The following is a 14,230-nucleotide window of genomic DNA, read 5'->3' on the forward strand; positions in this document are numbered from 1 at the left end:
TCGTATGAGCAAATATTTATACTTTCTTAAGTATCAGAGAAAGTTGTAATTGTGTTTTTTGTCTGGGACTATAGGACTTGATTACGGAACCTACTAAGCTACTGAATGGAGAGAATTGAAAGTTGATTGAATAAAAATACCAGGCCTGTTTGTAAACTTGAAATATCCAGTAGCTGAGAGAGATCAGAAACAAAGAAAAAATTTGTCTTGCACTATTCTTTGTCATTACTATTTTTGCTTTTCTACTCAAGAGTATTCTTTTTTCAGTTGGAAATACTCCTCTCAAAGTATATAACATAGTAACGAGATGTTGAACTATTCTTACATGTGATCAAATAAGTTTTCAACTTGCTAAATATTTCTTCATAATTATTCAGCATGGCATGAAAGCTAATAATCAGTATAACAAAACCGCATAACCTTTTACAGGTCCTGAAGATAAGAAGGTTTCTTCAGCCTAACTTTAAGTTTTGGAGCTGCGATAACGTCAGGTATGAATTGTACTGTATCGACAGACAATCATTGGTAAATCTTCCCGATACTAAATTGAAGAAATTTTAGTCAGTTAAATTCTTTTTGTAATTCTTCTGAATCAAAACTTTCCCTTACGATGGTACGCGCAGATCCCCCGCACCACATGTTAACGAATTAAATGAAATGCGCAATCTGAGCAAGAAATCTGCTCTCAATTCGAGACTCTTGATTATGATATTTTCAATTTCTTCAGAAGGTCTTAAAAGAGACCAGATCACGTTGTTCTAGTAACTCAACAAAGCGATCTAAAGATTGAGGGAAATGACTTTCTTTATTTTCATTGATCATAACCTATTTTACTCCGGTACAGAAATGGCTTCTATCTTCCATATATTGGCTTTTCTATATCTGCTTACCTCTCGAGCCTTTGATTCCCGCGCTGAGGACGAAAAGGATGAACCAGAAAAAAACCTTGCCGCTGAAATTAAGTCTCTTCGAAACACTCTAAGAGCTCTGTCCCGCCAGGTGATGTTGCAACAGCTGTTTGTCGAAGAACGTATCAGATCCGACGGTGATTCTGGGGTAAAGCAAGTACGTCTTGCGAATGATGGAACCCGAAATTACTTTTCGGAAGCTCATGGATATGCTAAAAGGCTTTTAGCGATTCACGACCACACTAACAACATCCGCACAGTTGGGTTAGGAGAATTCGTTGGAGTTCTCAATGGTGTGGAGTTCAGGACCAGGCATAATGATTACCGTCTGTTCATGCCCAGTACGAAAAACAAAGAGTATCACGCCACAGAAGAGATTCCGTTCCCCGATGTTCCACCAGAGGTCAAAAGTAAACCTACTGTAGAAGAAGAGATCATTGAGATGCGTGAGTGGTTCAAGGCGTGGAAAGATCAAGACTATAGCGTTAGAGACTACAGAAAGTACTTCAAGCCTGTACTTTGTTACCTTGAAGGGGCATGGTCAACCGCGACCAAGGACATCGACGAGCCATTTGAGAGCGACCGGCATTTCATTGATGCTCAAACTTGGTTCGAATTACAAGAGAAAATTCGTTTCACCTCTTATACTGGGAGAAAAGACAATTTGGAAAACTTCTCCTTTCTACCCACTACTATTATGGAATTAATTAATGAGACTATACCTGTTTTCGCTCAATGGAATTACCGAATTCTCTGCCATCCGTTAAGGCGTGACATGCCCACAAACAGGTTTCGTATGGTTGATGAGTTGTATTCCAGAGTTCCAGCTCAAAGAAATTACTCGGATCACCAAAACTTCAGAGCAGCAAGATTTCAACTAAATCCCAAAGACAAAAAAAAGTGGTCCGAAAGATTCAATTCTAACCCCAAATTTACCTTGCTGGATCAACTCATGAGCGAGATTCCAGGAAAAGACAACTATCAAGGCAATCTAATAGATGAAGCGTTCGACCTGCCTGCCCAAACTGTTCATCCCAAACAAACAGGAACGCTAAACGCTGCTTATTATCATCGACTGTTCAAAGTAATGGGGAGAGATGCCATGGGTCAGTCCATACGTCATCGTGGTTATTCAGATGCAAACCTGTACGTGGCCTTGACCAGTCAGTCAAAAGTGGCCGGAATGAATCTTAAGATCTGCAAGGGACCAAAGCCAAACTCCCGATGCAAAGAAGTCAATCAGAAGGTCTCATATGCCATTCCCATGGAAATAATTTTTCTGACACCCTTAAGCAATTGGAATCCCTTTGATATTGAGTACAAAGGACCCGATAAAGAGCTATATGGAAAGACAGTCTTTGAAAATGGAAGAAATGGAGACAGAAACCCTAAGAAGGCTTACAATGGTACTAACAGCAGGAAGTTTTATCAGACCCCTGATGCATTTTTCACGGGAAAGGAGGTGAGTGTCGATGCCGCGGACACTACCAGAGAAAGCGTCGGCGTTTTAGACAGAAATGGTAGGGTGAGGATCTGTCGAGCGAGTGGAGTCAGAGTCTTCCTTCCACCTATAAAAGGAATAGGATCTTTGCGTCAGCGCTACCCCATAATGCCTGTTCATGGAGAGGGAAGCGCAGTGTGGAAAGAGCTTGGAGCTATGAAAGATCTTCTCCTGCAGTCAAAAACTTATGGATACCTCTTCAGGGAACCATTAGGGGGCTCTGCTGTCGGGTCAGTAGCACTACCAGAGAGATCGCTCACACTTCAGATGGAAGACGCCACAAGAACTCCCCCAGGTGCACACACTCACGAAGTCACTTTAACACCACAAGAGGTGAAAGACGCCAAGACAAAGGGGAAGCACATTACAAAGTTAACGACGCAGGGAGCTGGGCATCAACACACCATTAGAGTTGCTTGGAAAAACGACATCTGGGTGATTCGCAAATGCGATGAGTACGACGAGAAAAAGTACAAATGTTTCGACCAACATGGAATGTACTTAAGTGAAGATTTAAACGCTTAGAGGGGCATTTGACACAGCACTATTTTTCTTCTTCTTTAAGGGAATCGTTAGAAATATTCAGTTTTATTTCAAACAAGAAACTGGGAAAATTTAGTAAACTATACTTATTAAATAGTAGTTATTGCCTCATGGGAAAAGGCTGAAATAAAAAAGGGGAACAATTATGTGCCTTAAAGAATTTGCTTATCAACGGCATCTGCATATCTAATGCTGCTTAGGCAGATAGCTGGGTGATATACTTCTATCGAGTTTTGAAAGCTTCTGCAAACAGGAATTTTTTACAACGAATGACTGACTGCAGCTTTCTGCCTTTTACAATGATATTAATGTGGAACTCTAAATAGAAGTCGTTTGAATGCTTTCCTTAGGTCTGTATTTTCATGGCGATAAGCCAGTTGAGACTGAAGCAGTTGAAGTCTCTAAAAAGAAAATTTACCAGTCTTTCTCGCTTGAAACGCAGCAGCCCCTTGAAATATTTGTCGCCAGACCTCTATGCGATTCCCAATTCAGTATTTTCCACCTGTTTGCACGCGTATGAGTTCTGCTACCTCATTCTTATTCACCATATGGAAAGAGGAACCAGTGACTGGCCGTTTTGTTTTGTTTACAGCGAGCGTCACCATAGGAAGTTGAAGTTTGCTCTCGAATCAGAAAAGCCACGAATACGACAGTGGTCGCTACCTGTGATTTTTTCATTTGCTTGAAAGTTCTGTTCTTCTCCAATAGAAATCGGAAAAAACCCAAACGACCAAACAAACCTAGATCATTTGATCTTGATGAAAAGAAAACAACTAAAATAAGACATATTTGATATCTTAAGGAATCTAATAGCGCCTGGCAACCAAGTGACATTCTAAAAAGGCGCCATGTTAGGTTTATGTGCTATGAATCTATGTACGATGGCGTTGCAAATTGGCTAACATAAAACAGACAAACAGACTAAAGATAACTGATATTTCGGTGTCACCGTAACAAATTGATACAAACGTATCGTGCGGCGAAGGTAAATTACAGGGAACTTTACAGCTTGCTTTTAGTCTAATTGCAGGTGGAGACTGGATGTTAATTGTCTTACAGAGAATATTTCGTTTACCAGAATCAAATTTGTTAACGCAATAACTCAAATGCGAAAACGTCCCAGTAGGTCATATTTGTGTGTTTTCCAAGTGTTTAGTTTTTCGGTGTTACCGAATTCATTACCTTTTTAATGTTTTTTTGTAATTTTCATTTAAACTTATTCGCCACACCACAATAAAAAAATTTACAAGGAAGAATGATAAGGTAAGAAAATACAGAAACAATTCTTCCCTATGAACGCCTCTTTTAGTTTCTTAGTTTGCCTTCCTGATTTTACGTTTACCTATACATATTGCATCTGTGAAGAAAATATTTTTCCTCGTTTTAGTCCACAAAGCGCAGTTTTAAGGGTGTTCACATCGGGTTCTTTGAGTTCTTTGCAAAGTGCGGTATAAATTATATGATCTTGGTCTAAAAAGCCTGCTTCTTCATTTTTTTTAAAAGCTTAGCAAATAGAGGTCAGGTTAAATAAATAACATGACGAAGGTGAAATGGTTCGCATCATCATCAGGCAAAACTCCAGCCGGTGAAAAGTTTTTTTTGACTCCACCTGCACCATATGTTTTTTTTAACTTTATCTTCCGAAGAACGGCAGAAAAGAAATACCGGTACTGCAGATGTACATAATGTTTTATTTCAATTGACCCATACGATCGGCAAACTTGTTTCCGAATGAATTCCTTTGAAGTCCACAAATTGTTTCTACAATGAATAAAATTTAAAAGAAAAACTTGGTAAAATTCTCCTAGCTTTCTATCAGCAAGGCCTTCCTTGACATAATGCTGTATTCTCATGTATTTCAGGATTAGTTAAGGAATAAGTATAGTGCAGGGCAAAATAGAGAAAGAGCTTGCCCCAACAGCCATGTTTGGGTGAGTGTAAAAGACCTCTTTGAAACATATCTTCTCAAGAACCGTGACTGGTTTCATGTTTGGTTGTGATATAACGTACGAAGTGACACGCTTTATCAGGAACTTCTTATTTTGTTTGGCGAAAGTGAGACGCATTGTAAGGTTCAAAGAATATAGCAAGTTTCGCCGTGTTTTCTCCAAAGTCTTTTCGTGACCTTAACAGTGAACAATTAACACGTCAGCAGAAAACAAATCGAGCGAAAAGGATCTCCCAGCTTTCACTTCGGGACAGGGTTTGAATATTCAGTCGCGACGTGTCACATTTTAATAGTAGCAGCGGCAGTCGTGGGGAACCTTTTAGTTTTGTATACCATAGTCGCTAACAGAAACCTGCGCAAGAATCCAACAAACATCTTTTTCTCGTTAGCATTATCAGATCTTCTCACAGTGACACTATAGTTGAGCCATTTGAAATAAAGAGCATCTCTTTTCATTTTCAAAGAGCATCTGGGACAATAGAGAGATGATGTGCAGGACGCGGGTCACATTGTACCTCACGACTGTCCCTACCTCGATTTTGACTCTTTTGGCCGTCAGCGTGGATCTATACAAGATTCTCAGTGATCCTGGGAATCCTTTTCGCCTTTGCGGATTCACGACTGGGAAGAAAGGTTTGACAGTAAGCCTCATAATATGGCTTTACAGTTCACTGTTGGCCTCACTTCCCGTTATGGCAAACAGATGAAGAGCTCGTTCATATTGAGCTCTGTTATGTCTCCTTGCTTCCGCTCTTTTTTCTTCCCATCTCTGTTCTGAACTTCATTTTACTAATCATGGTTACGAGTGGCATTTACCTTATCGTTTCCAGTTACCACAAAAACGTCGACATAGATAACAGCCGAAGAATGCGCTCCACCGGAGAAAATAAGATGTATTTGAAGAATGAACAAAGTGGTAAGGCGATATTTTACTTAGTGGGGGCTTTATTATGCTGCTGGTTACCGTGCTCCTGTGTCAGTCTTCTCTCTTTCCTTTGCAGAAGCATCTACATCCCATTTAAAGTTTTTGTGGTGCGGTTAATGGTTGGTTACCTAAACTCCGCACTCAACCCGTTTCTTTTGACATTTCTCGACAAAAAATTCAGAGCTGCCGTGTCAGGTTAAAATATTTTGAGTTAAGATCTATAGTTCTTCTTTATTTAAAAGTTTGTTCATTAATCCTCGTTCCATACCACACGAGAACGTAATTATCTCGTAACATGTTATTTATTAGAATATTTGTAATTTGTGATGAAGCCGGAGCGTTTGTTTGAAATGTCCCATGAAATTGACCAGCTATAAAACCCAAGAATTTCGTTTTAAAAGTGATGAAAGGTGGGAGAGCATCCTGATATTGTTACAAACGAAGAAAATAAGCTGTTTCTCAATAGCGTTGTGCCAGAGGACACTGAAATGTCAACAACCCTTACAGCAAACGAATGGAACTCTATTCAAGCCCACGCATTGTTCTTAATCCGGCAAAAGCAGGCAAGGGAAGGCCAAGATGACCGGCGGGCAAGACGTGGCAAAAAACAGTCGAAAAAGAGCTTAGGGAACAAGTACTGAGAAACCTGAATTGAGGCAGCCATATGTGCAGAGGATAGCGTGGCCGTGAGATCGAGTGAGAAGGAGTGGCCCTATTCTTCACAAGGAGAGGAAGGAACAATGATGATGACTGTATGTAACGACTTTTTCAATGTAAGGCCTGCCCGGCAGGCTACATCCTGTTGTAGAAAGAAAATAACAAATACAGACTTCATTCACAAAGAGTGGAAAACCCTAAAAATAATACCAGTTTTAGCCATAAATCCAAAATACGCCTTAACTGAAACGGAAATTTATGGATCAGTGTGCCCTTAACAGAGTTCAGTACGTCATACATGCAATGGGACACGTAGGTAACAAGATGCGGATACTTTTAAGAAAATTCACGCATGAGTCAATTGTAGGCTGAGCACGTATCACCCCACGATTCATATATAGTACGAAAATTCGAGACTGACTTCGCTCACCGCAAGCGCGCTTCTGGAATTTCCTTGTTAGTGTCTGAGCGGAGGATATACTCACTGTAAAAAAGAAAACCGGAGCTTTATTGGGCCTATTCTGGGAATAGACTCCACCTAACCTGTTAGGTTTTCGAAGTTCAGTCCTTAGAAGTAAATATGCATGGGGGAATTACCTTTGCACAAAAAGCCGATAAACCTTGGTAAATAATTTCTATTCTTGTATAGGTTGATTTACAGGGTTAAATTTAGCGTGGCGTGTGCGACTCACGATTAGGAAGAGGTTAGCAAAGAGAGGGGATCCTGATCTCGTTTCACGCACGAATTTTAGGACAGTTCACGCGTCACGTATACTGTAAACAGCATTTCAGAGAAATCTTGAGGTTTTCACAAAATGAAAGAAAACTAGTCATGTATATTTCGGGAGGCAAATCAATCCTCACACCGGTGCATAAATTCACGAATCACTCTCGTTTTTCAGTAAACTTCACGCGTCACGTATTAATCTTGGCCGCAACTCGCGTCACGTACAAGCCGTTTGCCTTTCTCAGGAAATAGTTTAAAGCGTGGAAACACAGACGGTGTACCGCTTTGAGGAAATGTATAAAATTGAGCAAACTTACCGAGAAGTTCAAATGAATGAAGTTAACCTCTCTGGATCAACACGACGTATCATCTACCATCGCTTCTTTGCCTCCACTTTATACCGAGTGATAATCTGAAGTAAGTTATCAGCTTAACTCTTATTTCATTTTAATCGTCTATAAAACTGATGACATCAACAACAAACGATAGCTGTATTTTGAGTGGAGTTATTGACCTCGATGGAATTTGTTATTTGAGTTTGCGAACATCTCATTATCCTACCTTTGCAAACTGGCGTCGATGATGTTAAACTATTATTAATTTAGCTCGCGAAGAGTTCAAGTATCCCTTGACTAACCCTCATAACAAGACGATTAAACTGAATGCCAAATTTTCGATTAGTGGGACGGCACTTATCGCAGAATATTATCCGGGAGTTTATGATGTTATCTAATCATAGCTGGCAAATTTAACTTGATGTTTTGAGGACTAGCAATCAGTCACGCGAACAACTGACTAGAACTGTTTTGACCTGTATTGATGGCTACTGCAACGTTACCGTGAGAATTTTACAATAAAAAAAAATAAATCTTGATATGTGAAATTGAATAGTACTTAAGAAACTACGATCTAGTGTGACTTTTAATGTGTAACTTGAGATAAGAATTACGGCCTTACTGCGGTTGTCTTTTTGGTTGTCTTGTTCGGACTCAAAGCCGGACGAGATTCTTTTAGTACAAAAGGCAAAATTTTCTAGTGTGCTACTTTCTTTGTTATCAGTAGACCTTTTTCTCCCGCTGTAAATAAATAACTCAAGGGATTTGAACCTCTATACGTTTTTATAAAACGTGCAGTACGACGAAGGCAGTATTATGTGCACAAAATGGAAATCTGTAATTTGCGAAATGCAAATCTTTAATTTCGAAAGGAGAAATCCAGTGTAATTTGCGAGCGACAACAACTGCTTAAAAATGTTTTTACGGATAACCGGAGGAGTAATTAGAACATGAACTGTCCGCTAGAATTTTCTTCTTTTCCTCTCTGTTGCATTTCAGTAATGCAGCCTCTAGTTTGCAGCCCACCAGTGAAATTTTCCATATGAAAATGTATGTGGTTACTCAGCTGGCGTTCAAGAAGATATATTGTCTTTTAAAAAATTGTCAACAATGCAGCTGGCTCATCGATTAGTGGTAGTTTTCTCAGGTATTCAACTGTTGGTGTCCTATGACAACGAAATCGTCTAAAGATCATTATTAGATTCACAGATTAGGGGGACTTTGCTGTCTGTGCTAAATGTGAAAAAAGAACATGTAGGAAAAAACCGTAGCCTTCGAAAATCTCACAATTTAGTTTTCCTGTGGGAAAAAAGTGTTTTTTTACTTCGGGAACATACATACTATTTGAAATTTAATATTACGGGTGCTAGTAAGGTACATCTATTTAGTATTTATGTTAAAAGTCGATTTATAAATGAAAATTCGTGCTTCTCGTTTTAGAGAAACGAAAACTTGAAAAAAGGAAAAGTTCTTGGTTTGACACAAATAAGTCAAGATGAAACTGTATTAATCTTGACGAGCATCTAAAATCTCGTCTTTCCAAGTAGGACAAAACTAAAATGAAAAGAAACGTTTTATTTGTTTTTATAATATCAATGGAACTTCAGGTGTTTTTCCAATGTCATCAAAAGTTCGGCTGACAACAATATTTACATCCCACCTCTGCAAAAAATTTCTTCGTAGGATTCTTTTGGAAAGTTGGACAATTTTTCTCCATTGAAGAACCTTTAATTGCCAAAAGCCCCAATATAGGAGGTAGACATACAAATCCTGTTTAGTGTAAATATTAATTAATGGTCTTTACGATCTGTATTATTCAAGTCCAAACTTTTCTCCTCCGTAAGGGTGAGCTCAGTTAAGCTACATGAAACTTGCTTGGTTTTTCTAAGAGCTGTTTGTAGAACTTTCAAGCTGGACAGTCTTTGATAAGGGTGCAGTTGTGGAACAAGTAGATTAATTAATAGAGTAATAGGAAAAATACCCCACTTTGATGATGCAACGTTAAATTATTAATGTATGAAGACAACTAGAGCCGAAAATGTGCAGAATGGAACGGTTTAAAGCTAATGTAGTAAGAAGACTCGCACACCAGTAGAGTTATTTATCATCGCCGGGCACAAACAAATGCTTGTGCTCATTTTTCCTGCAGATTATACACTATCATCCTGATCCTCAGAAAAAAAGGATAAGGATGAAAAAGAAATCTCTACGTATTGAAACTTGGAGGGAAAATTGACATCTGGTGAACTACAGCAAGAGAAAAGATATATTTCCTTTGTAGGGAACATTTAAAAGTCTGTCATTCAATAATTGACTTCTATTTCAATTTATTCTTGATTTTTTTTTTTTAGTCATGAACTCCATCTAACAATACCATAAGAGATCTAGAGGCTTTAACCAAGCAAAAGTGTAAGCTGCAAACTGTTTTTAAAGTCAAGAAGTCATTTTATTTGATGAACATAACACGATGCAGCCAATATCTCTACGTGACCTTGAACAATTTCAAACCGTAACAAGATGAGAAAAGATTAACAGCATGCCAGTTACATGCTACAAATCATACTCGGGCTCGTTTCATACGTGGTTGTCTTTTCTTGTCCTTAATTCACGATAGAAAAACTTTGCAGCTAACAGGAAAAAGAAAGTAATCAGCTAGTTTACAACATTTCAGTCGCTTTGGGCAACACAGGTAAGTAAACATGCTTTTAGAGAAAACAGAAACCGAAAAACATGATATTTCAAACAGCACTTAGTTGGGGAAAAGAAAGCTATTTAAACAGGAACAATAGTCAGCGTTGTAAACTCAAATATTTAAAGTTTAACTTGAACAAACTGCTGAAAAGAAAACAAAGAAGTAATGTGTTGAGTATTCTTTCAGGTGCCCAGTGAAACCTTCCTTCCACAAACAATATGGTTAGTTATGGTGAGAACTGTTCATCTGAAATTTGCTAGGTCAATGTCAGCTCTAAATATCGTACAATCTCAAAGGCTCCCATTTAATGAATTGACGGAAACAACCATATGTTCAAACAACCTTTCTGTAAAGAATTGCAAAACAAGTACACACCGACGAATATTGAATTAAAATGAACATTAAGGTAGACTCATGCAGTTTGACATGCCTAAAACCCTTAAAGAGGACACACTCTTTGGAGTCAGAATCATTTTCCCGCGGACTTCGAAACGAGAGGGTACTTAGTCAGAGAAGCTTTGCAAGGGAAAAGGTTTAGGCTTTAAACAAAAGGTACTAGTATCAGGTAGTGCATGTTATTTCTCTACGCTGATATATTTTTCAATTTCAGTCCATTGTTTTCAACATTCGTTTGTTTGAATCCTTTTCGCAAAATAGGGTAGGTCTTTGGAAAAAAATATTCAGGAAAGCAAAAATTAGCCGGACCAATAAGTAACCTTAATCGAGTGCATATACAACTCTCGATATATTTATTGAATGGAAAGTGTCATCGCGAAAACACTTTTGGTACCTTTTAATGTGGATATCATGTCGTCAATTTCGAAGAATGATCACGTTTATTAGGATGCTATTAAGAATTACGTATATATGATAAGTGATATTGGTTTTGAATTATAGCGGATTCATGCTTAGGTTAAATCTTTCCATTTTCCGATTTAGTTTAACACGACTTTTGCTCGTATAATCACATATTGGTGGATATGTGTGAACATGATTTAGATCAACAAGGGTCTCACTAAGAGAAACTCCTTGAGCACTCTTTAACCCACGACTCACGCAGATGTTTGACTCAGAAATATGCAAAATGAGTTTTACCTGGCAGTGCAAGGCTGGGGAATCTCGATCATCTTCGAAATCTTTTTGAAAACACACTCAAACAAATAAAAGATAAAATCTGGCGGCATCTTGTTTAGCGGTCACTCGCTTAGACTCTTTGTTATTATTTGGTCATTTCTCACGTAAAAAGGACGGTCACTTCACTCAGTTCCCTCAGATTAACAAGTCCTCGAAATGGGACATTGTTGCTCAAATCCTGGCAATACAACAATTTTATGCTCCAACAACTTGGAAAGTAAAACAATCATTCAACAAAGTTCCAAACCCAAGAAGCTTTGTTACATGATATTCCTAAGAAATCCTTGCTTTGCTCACTCAGTATGACGCTTTATAAAATCGTAGATTTTTTTTATAGTGGTTGCTAATCATTTATTAATGACAACATTTTCACTCTCTCGATAGAAATGAATCCACCCTTCCGAGTAATACTCGTTGTTTTGGCATGCGCAAGTCGTACATGCTACGCTGACGTCCTTAACGACGTAGCAGATGCAATTGGGGATGCTGACATGAAGCTTGCCAAAGAGCTAAAAACATTCCGGAATATTTTGGGTGCCCTGTCCCGCCAGGTGATGTTGCAGCAGTTTTTTACCGAAGAAAGAATCAGATCTGATGGCGACTCTGGTGTAAAGCAAGTACGTCTTGGGCACGATGGCACGCGAAATTACTACTCGGAAACGCACGGATTTTCTAACAGGCTTCTAGCAATTCACGAACACGCCAATAATATTCGCACAGTTGGTTTAGGAGAATTTATTGGTGTTCTTAACGGAGTGGAATTCAGGACCAGGCACAACGATTACCGTCTCTTCAAGGCCAGTAAAAAAAGTACAGACTACCATGCTACTGAAGAAATTCCGTTTCCAGAAGTCCCACCAGAAGTCAAAAATAAAGCTACGATAGACGAACAAGTCGTTGAGATGCGCGAATGGTTCAAGGCGTGGAAAGATCAAGATTATTCAGTTAGAGATTACAGAAAGTACTTCAAGCCAGTACTCTGTTACCTGGAGGGAGCCTGGGGCACTGCAACCGAAGATATTGACGAACCTTTCGAGAGCGACCGACATTTCATTGACGCAACATCCTGGTTTGACTTACAAGAGAAAGTTCGCTTTACCTCTTACACCGGAAGAAAAGACAATCTGGAGAACTTTTCCTTTCTACCAACTACAATTATAGATATAATCAATGGCACCATCCCCGTCTTTGCGCAATGGAATTATCGGATTCTGTGTCATCCCTTAAGTCGAGACGTCCCACTCAACAGGTTTCGTATGGTTGATGAGCTGCATTCAAGACTTCCCGCCGAACGGAAATATGAGCAACAGATAAATACCAGAGCAGCAAGATTCCAACTCAATCCCAAAGACTCCAACAAGTGGTCCGACGGATTCAATAATAATCCCAGATTCACTTTGCTTGATAAACTCATGGGAGAGATTCCTGGAAAGGACAACTATGTCGGCAATCTGACTGATGAAGCATTTAACCTGGCTGCCCAGAGTATGAACCCCAAGAAACCAGGAAAACTGAACGCTGCTTACTACCATCGACTATTCAAAGTGCTGGAAAGAGACGCCATGGGACAGTCTATACGTCATCGTGGTTATTCAGATGCAAACCTGTACGTGGCTATGACCAGTCAACCAAAAGTAGCTGGAATGAAACTGAAAACTTGCAAAGGACCAAAGAGGAAACCACGCTGCACAACGGTCTCCCAGAAGTACACGTACGCTATTCCACTTGAAATAATCTACATGACGCCCCTAAACAGATGGAATCCATTCAATCTTGAGTACAAAGGCTCAGAGAGAGAGGCGTATGGAAAAACAGTATTTCAAGGCGGTCGCTCTGGCGGAATAACTCCCGAGAAGGCTTATAATGGTACCAACAGTAAGAAATACTACCAGACACCCTCTGCATTTTTCACAGGGCAGGAGATCAGCACCGATTCTGCAGACACAGCCAGAAACAGCGTTGGTGTTTTGGAAAGAGATGGCAAAACCGTGCGGATCTGTCGAGCAAGTGGAACGCGGATCTTCTTTCCAGATATAAAAGGTGTTGGAGTCTTGCGTCAGCGTTATCCCATCATGCCTATCCATGGAGAAGGCAGCGCCGTGTGGAAGGAACTTGAAGCAACGAAAGATCTGCTCATGAAATCACAATCCTACGGCTATCTCTATAGGGAACCATTTGCAGGCTCTGGTGTTTTGCCAACGGCACCTACAGATAGACCACTAACACTTCGAATGGCAGACGCCACAAAGACTCCCCCAGGTCCTCACCAACATGAAATAACTTTGGAAGCTCAAGAAGTGAAAGATGCAAAGACCGGAAGAAAGTCGTTCAGAAAGCTGACGACGACAGGAGCCGGACACCAACATAGCATTTTAGTTTCTTGGAGAAACAACAACTGGGAGATACGACGGTGCGATAGTTTCGACAATGAACAGTACAAATGCCGTGACCAACATGGCAAGTACCTGAGTGAAGACAAAAGCGCGTAGTGAGACGTTAAGGTTTTGTCTTTCGGAGGCTGGAAACACCATTAATCTCTTACGAGGGCCCAGATGATTCTTTGCGATACTGTGATTTTTGTCGTAATGAAGTAACCCAATAATCAATAGCAGTGTAAGCAATATATTTAAAGATCAAACAATTAAAATGCGGAAACAAAAGTTTAACTTGTGAGTCGGATAGCGTTTTCTTTTTCAGAAAATTTAAAAGCGTGGGAAATAGATTGACCGTTATCGCCATAGAGTACGGATTTTCCGGCCACCAACAAAAGAATATAACAATCTATCAATTCAATTCACTTCTCAAGACCGTCCGTCCGTCACTTAAGTCCCAATCGTAATAGCAGACAAATGGAAAAAAC

General features: G+C 39.5%; 3 protein-coding genes across 8 annotated transcripts; all 3 read left to right on the plus strand.

Moving 5' to 3' along the window:
* Positions 1–846: 846 nt before the first annotated feature.
* Positions 847–3,093, plus strand: LOC113677007 (uncharacterized). The gene has a single exon (XM_027193755.2). It carries the CDS (start codon positions 847–849, stop codon positions 2,932–2,934), a length of 2,088 nt encoding a protein of 695 aa, XP_027049556.2. The 3' UTR covers positions 2,935–3,093.
* Positions 3,094–4,488: 1,395 nt separating this feature from the next.
* Positions 4,489–6,158, plus strand: LOC149047690 (uncharacterized). Its single transcript, XM_089204293.1, has 3 exons — positions 4,489–4,537; positions 5,170–5,320; positions 5,731–6,158. The coding sequence occupies exons 1-3, from the start codon at positions 4,489–4,491 to the stop codon at positions 6,023–6,025; spliced, it is 495 nt and encodes a 164-aa protein (XP_089060419.1). The 3' UTR covers positions 6,026–6,158.
* A 742-nt stretch (positions 6,159–6,900) lies between these two features.
* Positions 6,901–14,036, plus strand: LOC113677014 (uncharacterized). Of its 6 annotated transcripts, none has more exons than XM_089203639.1 (4): positions 6,907–7,106; positions 7,385–7,626; positions 10,423–10,467; positions 11,755–14,036. In XM_089203639.1, exons 3-4 carry the CDS (start codon positions 10,455–10,457, stop codon positions 13,857–13,859), a joined length of 2,118 nt encoding a protein of 705 aa, XP_089059765.1. In that variant the 5' UTR covers positions 6,907–7,106; positions 7,385–7,626; positions 10,423–10,454; the 3' UTR covers positions 13,860–14,036. The 6 variants fall into 6 exon arrangements, with proteins under 6 accessions (XP_089059769.1, XP_089059765.1, XP_089059766.1 ...); XM_089203641.1 differs by lacking the exon at positions 6,907–7,106 and adding an exon at positions 9,896–9,953 and having other exon boundaries at positions 7,542–7,626; XM_089203643.1 differs by lacking the exon at positions 10,423–10,467 and having other exon boundaries at positions 6,901–7,106.
* Positions 14,037–14,230: the final 194 nt, after the last annotated feature.

The sequence above is a fragment of the Pocillopora damicornis genome, chromosome 4 (assembly GCF_964200805.1).
Source record: "Pocillopora damicornis chromosome 4, jaPocDami1.2, whole genome shotgun sequence".
Lineage (NCBI taxonomy): Eukaryota > Metazoa > Cnidaria > Anthozoa > Scleractinia > Pocilloporidae > Pocillopora > Pocillopora damicornis.